Here is a 22673-nt window from a genome sequence, read left to right on the forward strand (position 1 = left end):
AAATGAACCACAATTTCTGTATCCATTCTTCTGTCATAGGACATCTGGGTTGTTTCCAGCTTCTGGCTATCACAAATAAGGCTGCTATGAACATAGTGGAACATGTGCCCCTGTGGCATGTGGGGCATCTTTGGGGTATATTCCCAAGACTGGTATTTCTGGATCTTTAGGTAGGTCTATTTCCAATTTTCTGAGGAACCTCCAAATTGGTTTCCAGAGTGGTTGTACCAGTTTACAATCCCACCAGCAATGTCACCTGATGTTTTGATCTTAGCCATTCTGACTGGTATAAAGTAGAATCTCACAGTCCTTTTGATTTGCATTTCTTTGATCACTAAGGGCTTTGAACATTTCTCTAGGTGCTTCTCAGCCATTTGAGATTCCTCTGTTGTGAATTCTCGGTTTAGTTCTATACCCCATTTTTTGATTGGGTTGTTTGGTTTTTTGGTGGTTAGCTTCTTGAGTTTTTTATATATTTTGGATATGAGCCCTCTATCAGATGTGGGGTTAGTGAAGATTTTTTTTCCCAATCTGTAGGATGCCAATTTGTCTTATTGACTATGCCCTTTACCTTACAGAAGCTTTCTAATCTCTTGAGGTTCCATTTATCAATTCTTGATCTTATAGTGTGAGCCATTTGAGTTCTGTTTAGGAAATTTCTGACTGTGTCAGTGAGTTCAAGGCTCCTTACCACTTTCTCTTCTATTAGATTCAGTGTATCTAGTTTTATGTTAAGATCCTTGATCCACTTGGACTTGAACTTTGTGCATGGTGACAAATATGGGTCTATTTTCATTTTTCTACATACAGACATCCAGTTAGACTAGCACCATTTATCAAAGATGCTTTCTTTTTTCCATTGTTTATTTTTGGCTACTTTGTCAAAGATCAAGTGTGTATACATGTGTGGTTTTATTTCTGGGTCTTCAATTCTATTCCACTGATCAACCTGTCTGTGTCTGTACCAATACCAAGCAGTTTTTATCACTATTGCTCTGTAGTAGAGCTTGAGGTCAGGGATGGTGATTCTCCCAGCCTTTCTTTTAGTATTAAGAATTGTTTTCACTATTCTGTTTTTTATTTCCTTTCCAGATGAATTTGAGAATTGCTTTTCCATGTCTTTGAAGAACTGTGTTGGGATTTTGATGGAATATATAGATTGTGTTTGATAAGATGGCCATTTTTACTAAGTTAATTCTGCCAATCCATGAGCATGGGAGATCTCTCCATTTTCTGAAATCTTCAATTTATTTCTTGAGAGACTTGAAGTTCTTATCATAGAGGTCTTTCACTTGCTTGATTAGAGTTACCCCAAGATATTTTATATTATCTGTGGCTATTGTAAAGGGAATTGTTTCCCTAATTTCTTTCTCAGCCTGTTTATCATTTGTATAAAGGAAGGATACTGAGTTATTTGAGTTAATTTTATATCCATCCACTTTTCGGAAGTTGTTTAACATCTGGAGAAGTTCTCTGGTAGAATTTTTGGGGTCACTTTCATATACTATCATACCATCTGCAAATAGTGATTGATACTCTTTGAAAGACAAAAAGGTTTCCTACCCTAGTAACTCCTCCAGGGGCTCCATTCTCCCAGGCAGGGGCAGGTGAAACATCTACAACCTTTACTCATTATGTCTTTCATGTCTTTAAAGGACTGGGGAAACACTCAAGGAAGGAAGTAACCTACCACCTCCATTGGAGTCTGTGATGAAGGAGAAAGCAATAGAGATTGGACGTCGACCAGAGGACTGGCAAAGCCAAAAGACTAAACTACAAACACAGGTAGGAGAGCTCGGGATAATAAATGTCTCACCCATCCCAAAGTGCAACTGTGCCTCCTACAGACACCCATGGAAAACTCGCTGGGCCTGTTTCCAGCCCCTGGGGAGGATGTTGTAGATCTGGTTTTGATTAATCATTAAAAACTTCAGATAAAAGTCCTTGTGTTTTATACATAGGGGTTTTACATGTGCAGCAAGCATCAAGCAGACAATAAGCAGTCTGTTCTTGGTTTCCACATCTGTGGATTCAGCCACCTTCAGGTTGAATATAATTGGTGGAAAGTACATCTGTCCTGAATGTGTGCATACCTTTTTGTTTTCCTAATTTCCTAAACAAACAGCCTAATGACGATTTATATAGCAATTGGTATTATGAGGAATGTAGGAAGGCTTTAATGCATATAGGACAGTGTATACATGACATATAGATATTATGCTGTTGTAAATGGTCCTGGAACCAGTCTTCTGCAGCTATAGAGAGGCAGCCATATTTCCTATCTTTCAGAAGAGGTGGTAACATAATACATAGTAAACATAATACATTAGGAGAGGTTGAGTAAGGAAAGTCTCAGAAAAGATGAGATCCACGGTGTGGGAGGCTACTCTGGGAACCTCTGCAAGGTTTCGTTGCTCTCTCAGCCCACAATCTCCTCTTTCCCAACATTCTGTGCTCTGCCTGAAGAGTCCTCTGGAGCACTTGCTGCCAAACCAAGTCTTATGAAGTCTTACATGCTCCCTAACTCCTCAACACTTACAAAGATGAAGGAGGTTCTGCAAGGATGAGTTAGCCCTGGAAAGATTTCCTTTAAGTACAGTAGCCCTGTCTTGAGGCTGAATGTCTGTCCCGGCACAGCAGGCTCTGCAGCAATGTGCCATGGCTACAGGAGGACCTGCAGGTGTGCAAGCAGCTGTCAGACAGTGATAGGGAGAAGCTGCAGCAGGGTCTCCAGTTGAGCCTGTAACGCAGCTAGAACATCAAGGTCCACTTGAGGTTGTTTACCATTGAACCTTGTGCATGCTCAGGAAAGCCAAGGCCCGGGAGCTCAAGGTATGGTGACCTAGTGAAGTGGACAGTTTGCTGGGCACCTACCCTACCAGGCCCTGAGAGGCTCTGATGTTCACTGCACAATACTTTCCAAGGATTACAGTAACCATAGGTATGTCGTTATTCTAGTTAGTACCCATCTCCACATGAAAAAAAGGCTCAGGACACTCAGTAGCTTGCCAGCCACAGACCAGTCCATTTGAGCACCTTGTTTGCTTTTTCTTATTTTTGTTTACTCTTAACAACATAAGAACAACTTCTATCAGACATCGCAATGGCACATGCCTATTATCTAGTGCTCCTCCTGAGGATGAAGGAGGGGATCACCATGAAACTAAGGGCACCTGGACTATATATTAAGAACCTGTCTCAAAAGGTGCCATGAAAGCAACAAGAGTGAGCACTTCAGGGAAGCCACTTTAAAATTAGATACTCGCTTATGGATTTTTAAAAATACATTTTACTTGAAATGTAACTATATCACTTTCTCTGTCCTTTCCTCCCTCCAATCCCTCCCATGTCCCTCTTCCAGTTCCTCCCATACACCCCCATCTCTCTTTCAAATAGTCTTTTTATTCTTTATCACTGTTACAGATACATGTGTGTGTGGTTTTGGTTCCTGGGTTTTTGGTGTGTGTGTGAGTGTGTGTGTGTGTGTGTGTGTGTGTGTGTGTGTGTGTGCGCGCGCGCATCCATTTTTGTTTGTGTAAATATGGTTTCGGGACATTCTTTGTATTGGATAACCAACTAGGGGCCTTGTCCCTAAGAAAGACTAATTTTCCTCTCTCAGCAGTCATTAGTGGCCTGTCATTCTTTAGGGGTAGGATCCTGTGAGATTAGCAAGAGCCTATCTATTGATATTATCATTTTTCAGGCTTTATTTGGGCAACCATTTCTAGAAGACACAGTCTCATGGCAGATTTCCTGGTCTGCTGGCTCTTAGAATCTTCCCACTTCCTCTTCTGTGATATTTCCTGAACCTTAGGTATGGGAGTTGTGTTATAAAGATGTAGCCACTGGGGTGGCCTCCCCACCATCCATTTTCTCTGAATTGTATCTAGTTGTGTTCCTCTGTAATGGTTTCCATCTGCTATTAAGAGAGGCTTCCTTGTTGAGGGGCAAGGGCTATCTTAAGGGTTTAAGGATGTGCTTTACAATGCAATTAGAAATTATGCTGGTACAGTAAAGTGGTGGTAGTAGGTTCTCTTCTAAGATCCATGATGTCACTAGCCCTGGATATAATGTGATTTTTCTCCTGTTGACTGCGTCTTAAGTCCATGGCACTGGTTACCATCAAGACCCAAATGCCCCTACTGCACCTTTAGTGATATCAGTGCTATGTGGTTGTGTGTTTCTGCCTCACTACTTCAGTGTCGGAATGCTCCTCATGGAGGTGAAACACAGAGGTGCTAAGCTACATTCCTTTCTTGCTGCTGGAGTGCCAAGCTCATGGGACACCAACATGCCACTCAGGTAAAACAAAATACATCCTAGCATAGGGGTCCCAGCCCTTGTTTCTCTGGATGAGAAGGTAGGGACCGGAATGGAGGCAGAGTTCTCAAACTCCCATGTACCCAGACACTGTACTATGAAGAGTTGGGAAAGGCGCTGAGCTGAGCCTAGGGTGTGTGTGTGTTGGAGGGGATCCAGCTTACCTCAGGGTGAGTGTTAGGAGTGAGGAGCAGCCTCCTACAGGAGACTTAGCACACCCCTTACCCTCCTACCGCTGTATTCTCCAACTCCCCAACTCCCCAACTCCCCCCACCCTTCCACCCCCACCGTCCTTGATGGGTAAGGATTAGGTGGTGACAAACAGAAACAAACACACAGGCAGTTTGAATCTGAGTGTATCTTGCGGCTTTCAAACAGGGTTTTTTTATGCTGGAGAAACAGGTATTACAGTCCTAAAAGATGTGTTCACTGAAGCAGCTACAAAGAACAATTATCATAATCACCCCACACAAGGAAATATAAAATCATTCAGGTATTACAATTTCCAAAGAATGGGTCCAAAGAATCAATTACAAACAAAATAGATAATATCATTATCACTTAACAGAACAAAGTACAAAACATTACTGATAGTTAATAGCAAACTTCCAGGAGTAGGTTCAAAAGATCTTCAGGGGCACTTGGTTATGATCCCTAGGTCCTGAACAAGTTAATAAATTTCCATGAGTAATCTTTGTCTAACACCTAGCTTCTGTCTTACTAAAAATCCTCAGAGTTCAATTGAAAACTGTACTTAAAAAGAATAAACCCTACACCAAAATGTCAGAGCCCACCTCAATTACACATGCATAGACATACAAGTTCATACATTGTCGGGAGGGTTTCCATCAAAGTACTGTTTTGTAATCATGTAAATGATTATGAAGCAGTGCTGGATCTCTTGGAGAAAAGGTCATAGCCAGTGACCCCATCTCAAGGGGTGGCTTCTTATCCAATTTTCTCTCTTAAAATCTCAGCCCAGCCTATCAGGAACATCTCATAAATACAGAAGAGGAATAAAAGAAGATAAAACAGACAAACTGGCATGAGAACTACGGCTCAATGTTTTTCTCTGGCTAGAGAGTTCCACAACTGGTTCCAGTAGACCTCCGCCCTTTGGAGTCAAACGCCTCAGTCTGTGGAACTTGTCACATAGAATCTACTGGGGCTGGTGTGGCATCTATCCCTTTTTTATTTTTTAATTGAAGCTCATAAATATCTCTTTTGGCAGTGGAAATGGAGTGAAGGCTAGTCTGAAAATGAGTGGGAACATAAGGAGAAGAAGAAGTATTCCTGTAACCACGGCGACAACAATCATCCAATGTAGCCAACTTACAGGGTGCAGTGACTGCAAACCAGAGCTAATAGACTGAGCCAAATCCTCTAAACCAATAGATTCATCATGCGCTTTGCTCCTAGCTGATATTTGAGTTTGTAATTGAGCCATATCATGAGTAATATTGTCTTTCCAAATTCTCGACAAATGATTTTTAGTAAGATTCCAATTATGATTTTTATTATATGATAATGGTGTTACACATGTGTACCAAAAGCTGGCACGGCACCTGGCAGAAAGCTAAACTTTAATAATTTCTATCTCTTGTCCTAATTCTAAAACTATATCCTCTAAAGCACCAAGCTTTGCTTCTAGTTTTTATCTATAATTTGTTGCCTTGCAAATACCAAAGAAACGTTTTTATTTAAATCATTAACAAAATGTGCAGTCTTCATCTCGGAGCCTAGAGTGACTGATGAGAGTGTAAGTGAAGTCATAATAGCTATTACAGCACTAATGCCCAAAGTCAAAGCTGCCACAAAAACGTTTTGGACTAATAAGCTCATTAACTCTTTTAAGTGTTTGTAAGGCTTCATTGTCAAACTAAGCATCATCTTTCAAATCTACAGGAAGCATAACATAGAAAGGCCTTTGTAATATCAAAGTGACTGAATATGTTTTGGCTGAACCAGGATCAACACAATTAGTTAAAATACATCTGGAGCAGCTAACCCGACAAGATTGTTCTAATTTAATAGTTTTTAAATCTGAAGATCGTGCAGCAAGTATATACCATACGAATAGCCTAGGAGAGCTCTGATTGCCACAGGAGTGCTCTTAGATTCCTGAGGCCTCTTTAAATAAGCCTCCCTAGTTGCAGCAAAAACTCTAAACAATACTGGAAAATTTTCCAAAATCTCAGCTGAAGGAGAATGACTAACATAAGTAGGTTCCACCCATTGTGAACCATCTATTCATAGGCTCATTTGTAAACACCTCAGGCTTATATCCATGAAAATGTAAATATGCTCTATAATTATTAAATGGTAAAATGATAGAATAGTCATAAATCGTTTCTTGAGTCTTCCAAGGATTATGTACCCAATAGTCAAACCCACATTTAAGCCAACTTGGCCTTACATCTCTGAGCGCAGTTTCCCACCACTTATCTTTATCCCAATATTCTCTTAGACATGGTTCCAGAGGTGTAGTTTCTGATAGTCTTACCATAGTGTCATTATGGTAAATATTCCCCAAAATCTTCATTTTAATCTCCCACACAAATCTTCTATGATGTGGTGGCAACTCCTCTGGAGCCAATCCATCTGGAGCGTCAGAAAGGAAGGTCTTATAAGCAATAGAAGACAACCCATGGGAGGTGTCCCCTTTATAGTAACACAAATCAGAGCAGAATCAGACCTTCCGTCATGTTCGATTGTAGTGGAGGTCAAATGGAAGGAAATTCAACATGTCCCCCCATCAGCCCAGTGTCATTAGTCATGACCTGATGTTCACAACATCTCCCCAACCCACGGGATGAAGAAGTGGAGGATGGGGAACATAAGCCCAAAATGAGGCTGCAGAGGCAGGATATACCTGCCTAGCAACCACAGCAAGTATAGCATGTTCTCAGCTGATGACGGTTTTCTGGTATCAGAGACCACTTGCTGTGCTTTCTGGGTGAGTTTCTTCAGTTGGCCCCAAGTGAGTGGATCTGTCCTCATGATGGACGATGAGGCAGGTGGAGTTGAAGACGCCTGTAAAGAAGAGAGAGCAGCTTCCTCATTTTCTTTAGTGCTTCGTTTGCCTTCTGTTTCTTCCTTCTTTTCTAAGTTCTCAACAGAGGTTCTTTGGTAGAATGGTCGAATGAGTCTACCTGGAATCCGGAGTTCCCTCTTTCTATGGAAAAACACATGCATATCCTCTTCCCAAGGTAATTAACACATCTGGCCCTTTCCAAATGCCTGTCAAAAGATCTTTCCACATTACTGAAGGAGTAACAGTATGGTGTATGGGAGCCCAATGCTTTTGCATAGGAATAAAACCTTTATCATCTGTATTAAGGAGATTGATAGCAAATAAAGCATGGCTTAATAATTGATGAGGTGAATAGTAATGACCACTAGGTCTTAATCTTTGAAGTTGTACTTTAAGATTCTGATGGGTCCTTTCTATAATAGCCTGACCTTGGGGGTTATATGGAATTCCCATTGTATGTTCTATACCCCATGGAAGGCAAAACTTTGTAAAAGCTTGAGAAGCATAAGCTGGAGCATCATCAGTTCTAATTCTTTTTGGTACACCCAAGAAGGAGAAGCAGATAATAAGATGTTGTTTGACATCTTTCACAGCCTCCCTGGTTCTTGCAGTGGTCATAATCACATGAGAGTAGGCCTCTACAGTAACATGTACATAGGTCATTTTCCCAAATTCTGGGATATGAGTCACATACATTTGCCACAAAACCTGTGCCTCAAGGCCTCTTGGATTGACTCCCATTTTTAATGGACGATATACATCAGGACAATGTTGACAGTCCTTCACAATTTTCTAGCCTGTTCTCTTGTTAGATTAAACATCCTTCTCAAGGCCAATGCATTCTGATGATGTAAAGCATGCCTTTCTAATGCTTGTTTAACCACATAGCATCAAGTGTTCCTTTGTTAATAACTCTGCCATAGCATTTCCTAAAGCATACTGGCAGGCCAGTATGTCCTCTGATATGTCCTATAAAAAATTTTCTTTTTCTTGATTGAATTATATTTTTCAGTTGGAGCAAGAGTGATATAATTTTGGAACTTCCAGATATAAGAGCTGTCTCTATATCAGGAAACAAATGAACCACGTATTTTGAGTCTGTATAAAGGTTAAACTCTTCTCATATATATGTTCAAGGGCAGTAATAACTGCAATAATGTCTGCCTGCTGTGTAGAAATTTCTCTTGCTCTTTTAATAATTACAGGTCTATCTTTTATATAAACAGCTGAAGTCCCATTGGATGACCCATCTGTAAATACCAAGAGGGCATTGGAAATAGGTTCCAATGATATTTCAGAGGGACAAATTTTCTCTGTCTCTTCCACAAACTTTAATATAGGGTGTTGAGGTACATGATATTTAATTTGCCCCATATAATGAGCTAATGCAACTCCCCAATCATCTGTAGTTTGAAGCAAATACTCTAATTGTTCCTTATTGTAGGGAATGATAATTTCCTGCATTTCTTTACCAAATAATTCTCTGGATCTTAACCTTCCTTTGATAATTAATTGGCTACACATGATAAGAAGATACCATTTTTACCTGAGTATGAGGGAGGTAAATCCATTCAAATACACCTTCTTGCCACAAACATGCAGTAGGGTGTAGGATGTTTTAAGTAAAATACGAGGCCACGTTTTTAAATAATTTATTTGTTTTACTTTTGCATCTTACAACTTTCGCTCTGTCAATTCTAATTGTCCTAAAGCTTCTTGTGTAAGCTGTCTTTCAGCTTTGGGATCAGGACCTCCTTTAAGAATTTCAAATAAATGGTGCATTTAATTAAATTAATTCCGTTAAATCCTTTGTTTTTCTATTAAAACGTCATCCACATAATGTAGTATAAAAGCCTCTTTTTTTAAGTGTATAAACTTTATTTTAATCATGCTTCAATAAAACTACATAGTTCCCCCCAAATTAAAAAGTAGCCGTTAGAGGATATAGATGTTAAATTGCTTAAATTAATAATCATTTCACTCTGTGCAAGTATCAGACCTCATATTGCCCACCTTAAATGTAGACTCAGGAAAAGCAACTGCGAGACTGTTTTCCCTGTATTGCCGTCCTGATAATATATGTGCAAGCAGTGAGAGTGACTGAGTCCATTTTCTTGGAATGTGAGAACTATGCACCCAATTAGTTATCTGGTCAGTGATCACCACTGAGCTGAGCACAAATGTAGAGGAAAAATGAACATCAGAGAAAATCCATTCTTAGCTGCCTTGACTTCACAGGAGGAACAGCAGGTAAAATGTTGCAGAGTTCCAGATCCCACCCATATTCAGACCTGAGCAGGAAGGTACTGTGGCAAAGGTGCCTTTGCAGGGGCCCAAGCCCTACTGGAGAGGCCCCAAGAGACTGCTTCACATTGAGAATTCTCTCTCTCTCTCTCTCTCTCTCTCTCTCTCTCTCTCTCTCTCTCTCTCTCTCTCTCCCCTCTCTCCCCCTTCCCCCCCCGTGTGTGTTTCAGATTCCACATGAAAAGTTATGAACCCTCAATTTCATTATGAAAGTGTACTTCCTATGTTGTACCCACTGGGTGGGAAATGATCTGAGGGTAGAGTTGACAGCAAATAATCTGAAAGTTCCTGGACCGCATTCAGCACCCAGATTATTATCTCTTTAATTTCTCCAGTCAAGTGTACTATCTCATAAGCTATATTAGCAGAAACTCAAGTGTCCCTTCCTCCTGAATTCCTTAAGAAATCAAAAGATTTCTTTGCACCAAAGTGTGTTATGACCCATTCCTAAAAGCCAGGTCTGGAGACCAGTGAGATATAGACCCAAGAACATCTTTGTTCTGTTTTGCCATGTTGGGCCCCTGCTGTGTGCCTTCGAAGGTCCCTGGGCTTAGGTTTGGTTGATTGGGTTTGATTGTTTAGTTGGTCTCACCTGGTTTTTAGAAGCGGGTCAGAGCTCTTTGGATGTAAAAGCCTCTTTATATTTAGCCCTAATAGATCTTTGAAAGCCTGATTTAAGAAATTTCTGACAAAGAGTGGGACTATTTTTCATACCTTGGAGGCGAACCTTCCATTGATACCTTTGAAATGGCCTTTGAAAATTAGCAGAAGGAACACTGAAGGCAAACCTCTGTGTGTCTTCTGGTTGTAATTTTATAGTGAAAAAAACCAATCCTTTAAATCTATAACTATAACGTAATTCTCTGGGACAGCTACTGGGGACAGAAGTCCTGGCTGTAAAGCCCCCATATCATGCATTGTCTTGTTAACAGCCCTAAGATCTTTACCTAAGTCTCCATTTACCTGACTTCTCTTAATGACAAACACAGGAGTATTCCGTGGACTATTAGATTCTTCAATATGTCCTAATTGCAGCTGTTCCTCCACCAATTGTTCTAAAGCCTGTGTCTTTTCTTGAGTTAGAGGCCACTGATTCAGCCAAACAGGCTCATTCATCATTGATCCATGAAATTTTATGTCTAACTCATCAGTGGCCCCTATAAAAAATGTTGATCATTCCATTTTTTCATCCGTTGTTAATTTTACTTTCATTTTCCCCAAGATATCTCTTCCTCCATAAGGAAAATGGCAAAGAGGAAATAATGTAAGGTTGAAAGGTACCCTCTTTGCCTTCACATTTCCATGAGAGAAGCTTTGAACATTGGACTGTATTAGAAGCTTGTCCCAATCCCACCAAAGTAGAGGTGGCATGAACCACAGGCCATGTCCCAGGCAAGTCCTTCCCTGCAATGCAGGACCTATCTGCTTCTGTGTCCAATAATCCTTGAATATTTTCCCTTCTACTCTTACAGTTTTTAAAGGTCTTTATAAAGTAATTTCCTGAATCCAAGCTGCCACTTTTGTGGAGCCAAACCCCTTTCCCCTTCTAGTTTGTTTTAATATTGGTTTGGGTAGCTATATATATATAAGGAAGTAATATTATCTGAGCTACCTGTTGGCTTTTATGCAATTGTATTGTTTCTTTTAATGGCCTGATCATAATTTTTACCTTTCCCTGGAAGTCAGAATATTCAATTGCTCCCAGAAGTACTTCTAAATTTTTCTTATAATTTGAACTTCTCCCTATTATAAAACCAAAGGTGCCAGGTGACAGTGGCCCTTTAAATCCTGTATCTGCCAATTGCACCCCCCCCATAAAGAGAGAGTATATAATCTTTATTTACTGCAAATCTAACCCCTCACTTCCTGGTGTTGTCCTCAGTAAAGTTAAAATATTAAACTAAGGGGCCAGAGGATTCAGTTTGCTTATACCTTCCTCTGTCTCCTTATGTCCTTTTTTACTTTGGGGTGGAGGGCAAGCCCCTCACCCCGTTTTTTGTCTCCTCTTCTTTCAGAGGGGTTCCATCCTCATGAAACTTCGATTTACACTCATTTCTCTAATGCTTTCCTTTCCTACACCAAGGACATAACCCCGGGGGCGCTGGCTTTTCTTATCTTTATTCCTTGAGGTCTGTTCTTCCTTTTAACAGTCACAGCTCATACATCCTGGTTTCCCACAAGAAAAGCATAAGCCCTTCTGTTTCCTTTCTCCTTTCAAGTTCTGAACATGGACGTGAAAATGGTGCCCATGCATCGCTGCAGCATAGGTCATGCCCTGGACTGCTGCTAGTGAGGCATCTATACATGCTCTGATGCAGTCTTGCACAGTCCCTGTTTCTCTGATGGGTCTAATCAGTTCCTGGCAGAGAGTGTTGGCATTCTCCCATGCGAGTTGTTTTAATAACATGTCCGAGCCCTCAGAGGGCTTCTTCCAATCTAGCAATAAAATCTTCATAGGGTTCATCTTGGTTTTGTCTAATTCCTGATAATACAGTTGTTTTACCATCAGCAGGAGGGAGCCTTTTCCAAGCAGCTACTGCTATCTTGGAGACTTCTTCCCGTACCTTCTTTTTTAGACTCACTTGTGCTTGAGGGGAGGCATAGTCCTCTCTACCCAAGAGCGTTGACAAAGTAGGCTTATCTACTCTTCTCTTGCCGACTAAATTCAGAATCACTTCCCTGCTCTATCCTTATATTCAGTCCTCCATACTACGAACTGTCCTGGGCTAAGAGCGGACTTAGCCACATGCCACCCAACATGTCCACAGTCTGCAGAGTATGGAGCACTTGGCCCAGTGCTCTTAACGGAACGCTGTAGTTCCCTAAGAGTTTTCAGAGGAAGAGTTTCCCATTGGGGTGTCACTCCCTCCAAAACAGTGACTGGAAAACAAAAATGCAGGTCCCCTTTTTGCCTAGCTTCTCTTACAGCCCCTAAAAAACCCCTATTAATTGGCACTTTCCTGTCAAGCTTGGCTGTATTTGTTTTGAAAACAGGAGGCGCAGTAGCCAAAGCACAAATGTCTATCTTTATTTCAATTTCTGTCCTAGGAGAATTTTTATCATAAAAACGATCCCTCCTCCATCTTGACCACAGTCCTCTGCTTCATGGTCCACTTCTCGCTGTTTCTCATTACTTACCCACTCATCCCCTGGCTGTGCCTTGCGGAGGTTAGCTTCTGATGGGGACCTATTATAAGACTTCGTTTCTGTCCTAAGAGGAGCTACCTCATCCTCTGAAGGCGCTTGTTCTGTAAAGAATTCCATTTCTGGTTTTTCAGAAAGAAGGTCTCTGATTTGGACCCATAACAAAAATGCCTGAACCGGGACCTGTTTAGGGTCCTGGCTTTCATAAAATTTCCTTGTCCTACCTTTTCCCAATTTTCTAAAGACAGGCTTCCTTCCTCTGGGAACCACTGACACTCAGTACAAAAATCATAAAATGCTGCCAAACTCTTATTTGAGGTCTTAACACCTCTGCTTTCTAACATATGACTAAATTCTTCCAGGAACAGGCCTCTGTTCTTGGACTGTGAATGCCCCATGATTCTTACCTTCTCGAAATCTTACCTCGATGTATATCTATTGAGGAGTCTGCAGCACCCTGATGAGGTCCTATCCTTGCCTGGAAAATATTAAATAAGGAAAGAGGAGAGAAAGCTTACCTACTTCAAGCCCTGCACTTGGGTGCCACCTACCATGAACCACCCAGCCAGGTGTGGGGTTTTCTGGGATGTGGGTCCTTGAAGACTAGGTGGGTAAGGATTAGGCAGTGACAAACAGAAACAAACACACAGGCAGTTTGAATCTGAGTATATTTTGCAGCTTTCAAACAGGGGTTTTTAAGCTGGAGAAACAGGTATTACAGTCCTAAAAGATGTGTTCACTGAAGCAGCTACAAAGAACAATTATCATAATCATCCCACACAAGGAAATATAAAATCATTCAGGTATTACAATTTCCAAAGAATGGGTCCAAAGAATCAATTACAAACGAAATAGATAATATCATTATCACTTAACAGAACAAAGTACAAAACATTACTGATAGTTAATAGCAAACTTCCAGGAATGGGTTCAAAAGATCTTCAGGGGCACTTGGTTATGATCCCTAGGTCCTGAACAAGTTAATAAATTTCCATGAGTAATCTTTGTCTAACACCTAGCTTCTGTCTTACTAAAAATCCTCAGAGTTCAATTGAAAACTGTACTTAAAAACAATAAACCCTACACCAAAATGTCAGAGCCCACCTCAATTACACAGGCATAGACATACAAGTTCATACATTGTTGGGAGGGTTTGCATCAAAGTACTGTTTTGTAATCATGTAAATGATTATGAAGCAGTGCTGGATCTCATGGAGAAAAGGTCATGGCCAGTGACCCCCATCTCAAGGTGTGGCTTCTTATCCAATTTTCTCTCTTAAAATCTCAGCCCAGCCTATCAGGAACATCTCATAAATATAGAAAAGAAGATAAAACAGACAAACTGGCATGAGAACTACGGCTCAATGTTTTTCTCTAGCTAGAGAGTTCCACAACTGGTTCCAGGAGACCTCCACCCTTTGGAGTCAAATGCCTCAGTCTGTGGAACTTGTCACACAGAATCTACTGGGGTTGGTGTGGCACATAGCGGAAGAGGATGCATATGACTTACACAGGGTGAATTGGAGATTAAATACCTTTTGCAGAAGGGAAGCCCAAGAAGGGAGGCTTACTGGCTAAACCTCAGGGCCCATCTAAATACCTCATTAGCATGGAGAATTCTGGGTTTCTATGCTACATGACCAGGTATCATGGTCCTTTAGCGGGATGTCGTGGTCATCTGCTCAACCAGGACAGGAACCTGGTTGCAATGATGAGAATTGCCAGGGTTCCTGAATCTGCTGGACCATCAGTTCTTCTGTCTGGTGATACGGTTCCACTTGCCCCATGGTGCTGTAAGCTTTTAGTTGCATATTTACAATACTATCAAATTGTAGGAGACACTGGTCAGAGTGTGCAATATTAAGGCAAGCTATAAAAAGTTTAGCATCAGGGGTTGGGGATTTAGCTCAGTGGTAGAGCGCTTGCCTAGGAAGCGCAAGGCCCTGGGTTCGGTCCCCAGCTCCGAAAAAAAGAACCAAAAAAAAAAAAAAAAGTTTAGCATCAGTATCATTCTAGTTCAGAGGACATGCCATGGTAGAGCAAGTTCTCTCCTACCCTTTCTGTCTTAGAAGGCACTTAATATAGAAAGGAACGGGTGACAGCATTATGGCACAGAAGGGCTACACCAAAGTTCTAGTCAATTAGGTAAATAGTAATTTAGCTCCTGTTTATGAATCAAAATTTAGGGTGTTTGGGTTAATAATAAGTCTAGAGCACTGAAAAAATAAAAACTTTAGATGTCTTTCAAATTTAGGAAATGGTGTTAGAAGACTTATTTTCCAAAATAGACTGATTTTTAAAAAATAAAGTGTATCATATATGCAATAACAAAATACTTCTTTTTTTCAGTGCCATAGAGGTAGATCAGAGTTTCAAATAACAGGGCCACCCAATTCGTAGGTTTGGATGGCATGGGATTTTTGTGTGGTTTGGTTTGAGTGATATTGATTAAAAAAGGCAGAAGTCAAAGTAATTTCATTGGCCACAATGCATGTTGTATAAGAAGAGTCCTTATTGTTCACTTTGCATACCTTGAATTGCAAACTTTTGCATGATATACAGTTCAGACTCTCACATGGTCACACCAAGGTAAGGTCTGAAATGTACGAAAATCACCTAAGATTCCGGGAGCTGTGAAAATCAGGCTTTGCTGTACCTTTTATCCACTGTGTCTAGGGATGACAGCAATCACACAAGGTCTGTGTGAATGCCACGTGTATGCCTGTGCCATGGAGGACAGGAGCGGGCATGGGGTACCCTGCAATTGCAATTACAAGAAGCTGCGAGAACTAGGTGCTGGGAACTGAATTTGAGGCCTTTGGCAGAGAAGCCAGTGTTCTCAACCACAGTCACCTCTGCAATCCCATATCTGTGTTTGTTAAGCTGAATTTTATAAATGTTATCAAAAACAGACCTGTCTTAAGAAACCCTCATTGTTTAAAGCAGAGAACTAGATTTTAGTTTTATATCCATGTCCTGAATGGTGACCTTAGGAATTTTAATAACCTGCAATCATCAGACATATATCAAATCTTACATGATTTACTGGAACAATCTAGGATATACTTAAACATTCTGGTTTTGTCCTCATCTCTCTTCCTCTATATTGGAAAAGTTCAGTCTTTTAGCTTAGGACAAACCCTCATTTTGCCATACAAAAGGCTTTTCTCAAGAACATATTGTCTTAGCTTTTCTTATCAAAAATATATCCAGATGTTTACATTTTCTCAATTTCTTTCATTCCTACTGATTTCTTTTTAATTTCCTTTTTTAACACTATGAGCCACCAAATGTAGACAATATTGATGAAGCCAAGAAGTTCATGCTGACAGGAGCCTTATATAGCTGTCTCCTGAGAGGCTCAGCCAGAGCACGACAAATACAGAGGCAAATGCTAGCAGCAAACCATTGAACTGAGAACAGAGTCCCCCCCCATTGGAGGAGTTAGAGAAAGAATTGAAGGAGCTGAAGGGGCTTGCAACCCCATTAGAACAACAATGCCAACAAACCAGAGCTCCCAGGGACTAAACCACTACCCAAAGAGTACACATGGACAGACCCATGAGTCCAGCTGCATATGTAGCAGAGGATGGCCTTGTTGGGCATCAATGGGAGGAGAAGCCCTTGGTCCTGCCAAGGCTGGATGCCCCCCTCCTAGTTTAGGGAAATGTAAGGGGGGAAGAGGGAGTGGTTGGGAAGGGGGAACGCCCTTATAGAAGAAGGGAAGAGGAATGGGATAGGGGGCTTATGTCCAGGGAAAATTGGAAAGGGAATAACATTTGAAATGTAAATAAAAAATACCCAATAAAAAAAGAAAAAATTAAAAAAAAACATTGAGACAAAATGTTATTTATCAACTTAATTTATTTTATTATTATTTTGTTTGTTTGTTTGTTTGGTTGGTTGGTTGGTTGGTTGGTTTTTTTTAGACAGAGTTTTCTCTGCGTAGCCCTGGCTGCCCTGGAATTCATTTGTAGAACAGGCTAACCTGAAACTCAGAGATTTTCTTGCCTCTGCTTTGGGTGTGCTGAAATTAGAGGCCTGGCGTCAAGCTAGGCTTTCACTTACCAATTTATTAAAAGAAAGTTTAACTCTAAAGAAAGTTTAACTCTAATTATATTTTGGACATAATGTAATAAATTAATGTCACCTGTCCACACTGTTGCATCGTAAAGTTCTTTTTTGTTGCAAGTCCTAAGAGGTTATCATTGCTACATGGATCTGTTAGAAAGGTTTCCTCTAAGTATTTGTCAGTGACAGAATGTCACATTCCATCAAGAGCTGTCTGTCCAAGATAACAACTTCTGGTAGCCTTGGACATGGAATTATCTTGCAAGAACAGTACAAAGACAGAAGATAAAATGCATGATTTAACCTCACAATTGCAATTTGGGCTGCAAAAGGCATTTACTCCATTCTGAACTTGGGGGGAAAACAGCAACCTTTTGACCACAGATGACTAAACACAGGCAGAGTATTTTTGCCAGAAAATGCCCCCGGGTACCGTTGCCAGAAGTAGAGGCAGTGCTGCCGCTTCTCAGTCACAACTCTGAGGTAAACCAGATAGAACAGGACAGAGAGACACTTTGAAATCAGAGGCATGAAATCGGGCATAAAAACAGAGCAGGCTACAAAAGAGGCCAAAACAAGGAAACCAACCCAAAAAGTATAGCAGTTCAATCTGTTAGGCTGCAGAGAGTGCCAGGAGCTGAGGAGGGAGGGGAAATCCCCAAGTTAAAATACTTGACATCCTGGAGTTCCTCCTCCTGAAACCAAACCCCAGGCTGGAGCCCAGCAGCAACTGTGATTCCTTGTTAGCTCAGTGACATGTCAGAGAGCCCAGCTGTTGAGCCAGTAACCAGACAGAACTGAATTTGGGAAGTCTCTCTTTATTCAGAAAGCCGTAATCCAGGAAGGTCACAGGCTTACGTCTCACCCTCAGCCAGCAGATCCCATGGGAGAAGAAGGCAAGAAATAATCATTCCATGACTCAGCCTGGCCCCTCTGGTCAGCTGACGAGCCACACATCTGAACAAACTTTTAACAGTGTGTATGTGCTAAGCAGTTAGTAACGTGTGTGTAGATTCCGCAAGATGAAATATAAGTGCCTTTATAACAGACAGCATGAAGGTGTCCTATCCATTGCTCTGTTCCCTGTCAGATACACAAGGTAGGGCACAAAGCAGGAAGAAGGGAAGAAGCCTTCCAAGGAGGAGCAAGTGGAGATGAAGCAGGGAAATGGAGTGCAGGTGACGTGAGATCAGAAAAGGGAAGTATTGAAATGGAGGAAACCAGCAAGACAGGGTGGGGAGATGAGGTGGTAAGGGTGAATGGAGCAGTGGAGAGGGGAAAACAGAACAATATACACAGGGCTGGAGATGTAGCCCTGGGTTCAATCCCCAGCACTACATAACCAGGGCGTGTGATGGTGCATGATGGTGCCTAGAATCCATTTAAAAGATGGAGACGGGAAGATGAATGATTCAGGGTCATCCTCAGCTACAGAGTGAATTCTAGGCCAGCCTGCGCTGCCAATCCTGGAGGGGTATAATGAACAAGCATGCCATGAAGAAAGCCATAACTCTATCTGCTAACTACAAGCCACCATAAACCAGCCTGCAGTTTCATGCCTCAGTGCCTTCTGCTTCCGCTCACAGGCTGCAGAGGAGTGTTTGACCAAGGAAGCCCCTGACAGCCTCCAGGCACACCTGCTAGAGCTCAGGGCCCTGGAGGAGAAGGCCAGAGAAGAGCTGCAAGAGGCGTGTGAGCAGATGCAAGCCGGGCAGCCTGGGCTGCTTGGTAAGTATCTCGCTGTCCACCTGGGAGGGTCCTGTGTGTTTTACACATGGCAAGCAGTGGCAAGCAGGGCCCATAGACCACAGCAACAATCCCAGCTCCGTTTCCAACTCTCTGTGACAGTGGGGGGAGGGGCCATCTGGACTGCATTTTCCTGTTCTATCAAAATGGATCTGTAATTGTCTGCTTCACAGGGTCCTTATGTGGACTGAGTGGAATGTGAAATATAACATGTGTAGCAAACGTGAGTCCAGTGACCATGGACACTATGGCTACCATTCAATAGAACACAGATACAAGCCTTGGCTAGAGTTTCATTGGAATGCCTCAATTCTGTGGACTTTCCATTCCAGTGATATCTGCAAACTGGGGGACTCAGGCCCCTGAGCTCTACCTGACTTTCTTCTGCCTACTGTCCCTAGCATGAAATATATGTTTCCATTTCAGCATCAAATCTACTCTCTTGGTGTCCCAGAAGTTAGCGGAGGCAGTTAAGATCTCTGGAATTAAACTAAGTTTCACACTTAACTCTAACACTCACTAGCCATGTGGCCTGGGAGGTCTACCATTTGTCCAATGAGGGCAATGATAGTGCTCACCTCATTGGGCTATAATGACTTCTGTGAGTAAACTTCTCCTGACTCATTCTTGCTTTTGGCCAAATCCTGCTGGATAAAAAATCTTCTACTGCTCCCTCTCCCCATCGTGATCCAGCCAAGATCCTAGACCCATGGCTAAGAGAACTTACGAATGTTTTAAAAACCTAAAAGCTGTAGGGTGATGTATTTATGCAGGTGAAGGCAGACACAAGATAAAACAAGGCCTGTCATTGGATGAGAAAGAAGGGAGGCGGGAACAGGCTTTTAGAAGGAGATGTAGGAGCAGAGAGGAGGGGAGAGACAGCATGGAGGCAGGCATAAATGATCCTCACCATGCGTGTCTACATAGATACAGGTTGTTATGAATATTTCTTAAGGGATGGATTTCTATTGGTCAATTTGTCTTATCTAAGTAGCTGGTTTATATTTTTATCAATTGGTTGTGAGTTTATTGTGTGGGTGTATTGTGGATTGAGAATTTAACATATAAATCTGATTGTTGGGTTACAGTTTGTTGAGTCTTGATTTTACCAGGTAGCTGGAACCAGAGAGTTCACAGCTAGTAGAGAGCTACCAGGTGAGATACTAACCAGAGGTAAATTATGGTTAGTTCCACATGGTCCTCTGGTGATGGAACTCTAGAGACCATCGTGGCAAGGTGCCACGCTGGAACAGCTCGAGGACTGCCTGGGTCTGATTGTACTTGGGGGCAGCATGGAATCACTGAGATAAAGATACCTGTCAGTGTCATGTGACTCTACGAGTGCTGGCACTAGCATGGGATAAAAGGTTCCACTTTTTTTTTAAATATCTACCACAACAAAAAGTTGACATAAATGTCAAGATTCCTGGCTTGAGACCAAGACTTTAGAAGAGGTCCTCCACCCATTGGACAGTTCCTTGTGTGTCCTTTGTGTTGCCTCTGGTCGAACCTGCTATTCCTCCTAAGTAGCCAGCAGTAGCCACACAGGTGGTTCAAATCAAAGAAGAAATGCTCACAACTTTGAATCCCCAGTCCACCATTTAATAGCCGTGTGGCTCCGCCTTGCTTACCTCTGCTGTTGCTTGTAATAAAATGGATCTGGGAAGGTAGAAGCGGGAGGAATGGCAAGGGGAAAGGATCATACTTACATCTAGCCTGGTTTCAGGATGTATCGAATGGCCCTTACATCCTCCTGTTGCTTCTGTGACCCTGGAATGAGTTTAGGAATGATCTCTCACTTCTTCCTTCCAGAGTCCCTGAGGCAGGAGCTGACAGGGCAGCGAGTTGCCTGCTGTGAGCATCAGAAGGCCCTGGAGGAGCTACAGAATGAGCTCAGGGCCATGGGCCCCTTGGGGAAGCCACAGGCCATCAATCGGTGTTCAGGGGACAGCAGAGACCACACCTTTATTACAGAGGTCAGTGCCTTGCCCATGTCCACACAACACTCTAAGGCAACACTAGGACCACAGAGAACAGGACTGTATAGATGGATCTGGGACCTAGATCTCTCTCCAGCTGGAAATAGCAAGACTCTGCTCCCATTCCTCACCCTAGAGGCATTTGGTGATCTGCAGGCTCCCATCTTTGAAAAGCAGAAAACAAATCCGAAGTGTTCTAAGTTACCTATAGTTCAGATACTTGTTTGTACCCCTTAGCCTCCAGGTAGCTAGTCCAGGTCACTCTTCCAGTCTGTGGGGAAAATTATCTCTGAGCACTCCGCAGACAAACTCCCTGTTTAGCCTTCAGTCTAAACTGATCTTACTCTCAGTAGTCCGGGAAACTCTCCTTCATTTTTCCGCTCAGGCTTTGGCCATCAGCCCCCTCCTGTGCATCCCTAATTCCTACCCTAGTTGGTATCACCTTATTACAATCTGGGTCTCAAGCTTCAGGCATTAGGGTAACACACAGCATGTCTTTGTGCTCTCGCTGGAGTAAGCTCTAGATGCCAGCTATGCATCACTGCAGAGCCTCCTTGACCACTGGCTTCCAACTGCATCTACAACCCTGTTCTCTCTTAGTCTCCTGGCACCTGCATCCGGCCTCTACCTTCTTGTGATACTCCCCCTGCTTGGTGTCCAGCACAGCTCCACACTGGGGCCTCTGCTCTCCCAGCTCTTCTACCCTCAGACCTCCTGGGGCACAGCTGTTAATACAGCACAGCTGACACTATTGATCCCCACTATTAGCTACCATGGCGAACAGTGACATAGTTAAACACATGGCAGCTTAAGCAGGTGGTGGGGTGTGTGGATTATCAGATGTCTTATTACCCTCAGAGAATCTTATAAAACTCTCTGAGGGTCATTACCCTCAGTGGAACACCTCTAGAAGAGATGGCATGGTAGCCCTTCATCAGAAGCTTGGTTAGCAGCACCTCCAAGTCCCTGATGTTGAGTTGGCCTTGGCACCTACTGAAATAAAGAAATAAACTAATAATTGACTAAATAAAATGTTAAAGTCTCTACCTGCTGCCCTCCCTCAGGATGTGGGTATTACAGGGCTTCCTGGGTCCCTGCCCTGTGCTGCAGAGAAAGGCCTCCTGGAGGAGAACGCTCAGCTCCAAGACACTGTACTCCGCCTGCGTGCAGAGGTGGACCAGCACCTGCAGGAGGCGCTGCAGCTTCGTGAGCAGCACCGGTGAGTCAGCAGCTCAGCTTCCACTGGTTGTCTCCCTTCCTCACCTCCCTCTCTCCTCTCTCCTGCCTCTCCTTTCCTCTGTCATTGCTTGGAGCCTCTGAGATCTAAATCAGACTCTTCTCTCCCCACTCCTAAGGCCTAGAGTCAGACCCAGACGAGGTGATGAGATGGAATAGTTCACAGTGCTGTGCTGTAACTATCGATGGTTGCATCCTGACAAAGGGACAATACCACAACTGCTTCAGGACTCTGGGCTGTTATAGGATAATATAGTTATGCATGCGAGAGGCATTCCCATCCCAAGCATGGAGGGAAGCACCTGGTGTGAGTTTCCTCCTTTGTTGGAAGGTTTTCAATACGAATTCAATGTCTTAAGTAGGACTTCTTAGGGTATCTGCTTTTTTCTGGAATAAGATTTACCAGTTTGTTTCTGTCAAGGAATTTGTGTACTTCATCTGGTTTTGAGTGTTTCACTCCCAGAGTTAAGTCAGTCACTTTTTTTTTTCTTTTTGTCATCTTAATAAGCACAGGCTCTTCTTTCCGCTGATTATTTTCACTTGGGTGTTGTGAGCCCTGCTGGGCCAGCTGTACACTACTTTCAGCTGTGGTTCTATTTGGTTGTTTAACTTTAAAGCCCTTTACTTACACGAGGGGAGATGGCTTCAGGGGTTCATACAGCCTGCAGGTGTGAGCAAGGCTGGGGTTTGCACTTTGGTCAACAATTGTAACTTTTTCTCTTTTGCATGACCCCAACCAAGTTTCTTAATCTCCCCAAGCCTCAGTTTTCCAGACCATCAGACATGGCAAAGCCCAGCATGCAAATGGTGGAGAAAATTAAAAGAAAAGAGACGTCACG

The 22673-nt window shown here is 42.4% G+C and overlaps 1 protein-coding gene across 1 annotated transcript in view; it reads left to right on the plus strand.

The window, feature by feature from the left end:
• Fam184b (family with sequence similarity 184, member B) overlaps positions 1 to 22673 on the plus strand; it is a 115908-nt gene that overhangs the window by 75901 nt on the left and 17334 nt on the right. Inside the window, exons 8-11 of the mRNA NM_001305171.1 lie at positions 1656 to 1785; positions 18460 to 18601; positions 20432 to 20595; positions 21663 to 21817. Of these exons, the coding sequence (NP_001292100.1) occupies positions 1656 to 1785; positions 18460 to 18601; positions 20432 to 20595; positions 21663 to 21817 (591 nt within the window). The remainder of the gene's footprint in view (positions 1 to 1655; positions 1786 to 18459; positions 18602 to 20431; positions 20596 to 21662; positions 21818 to 22673) is intronic.

The sequence above is a fragment of the Rattus norvegicus genome, chromosome 14 (assembly GCF_021556685.1).
Source record: "Rattus norvegicus strain SHRSP/BbbUtx chromosome 14, alternate assembly SHRSP_T2T, whole genome shotgun sequence".
In the NCBI taxonomy this organism is placed as follows: Eukaryota; Metazoa; Chordata; class Mammalia; order Rodentia; family Muridae; genus Rattus; species Rattus norvegicus.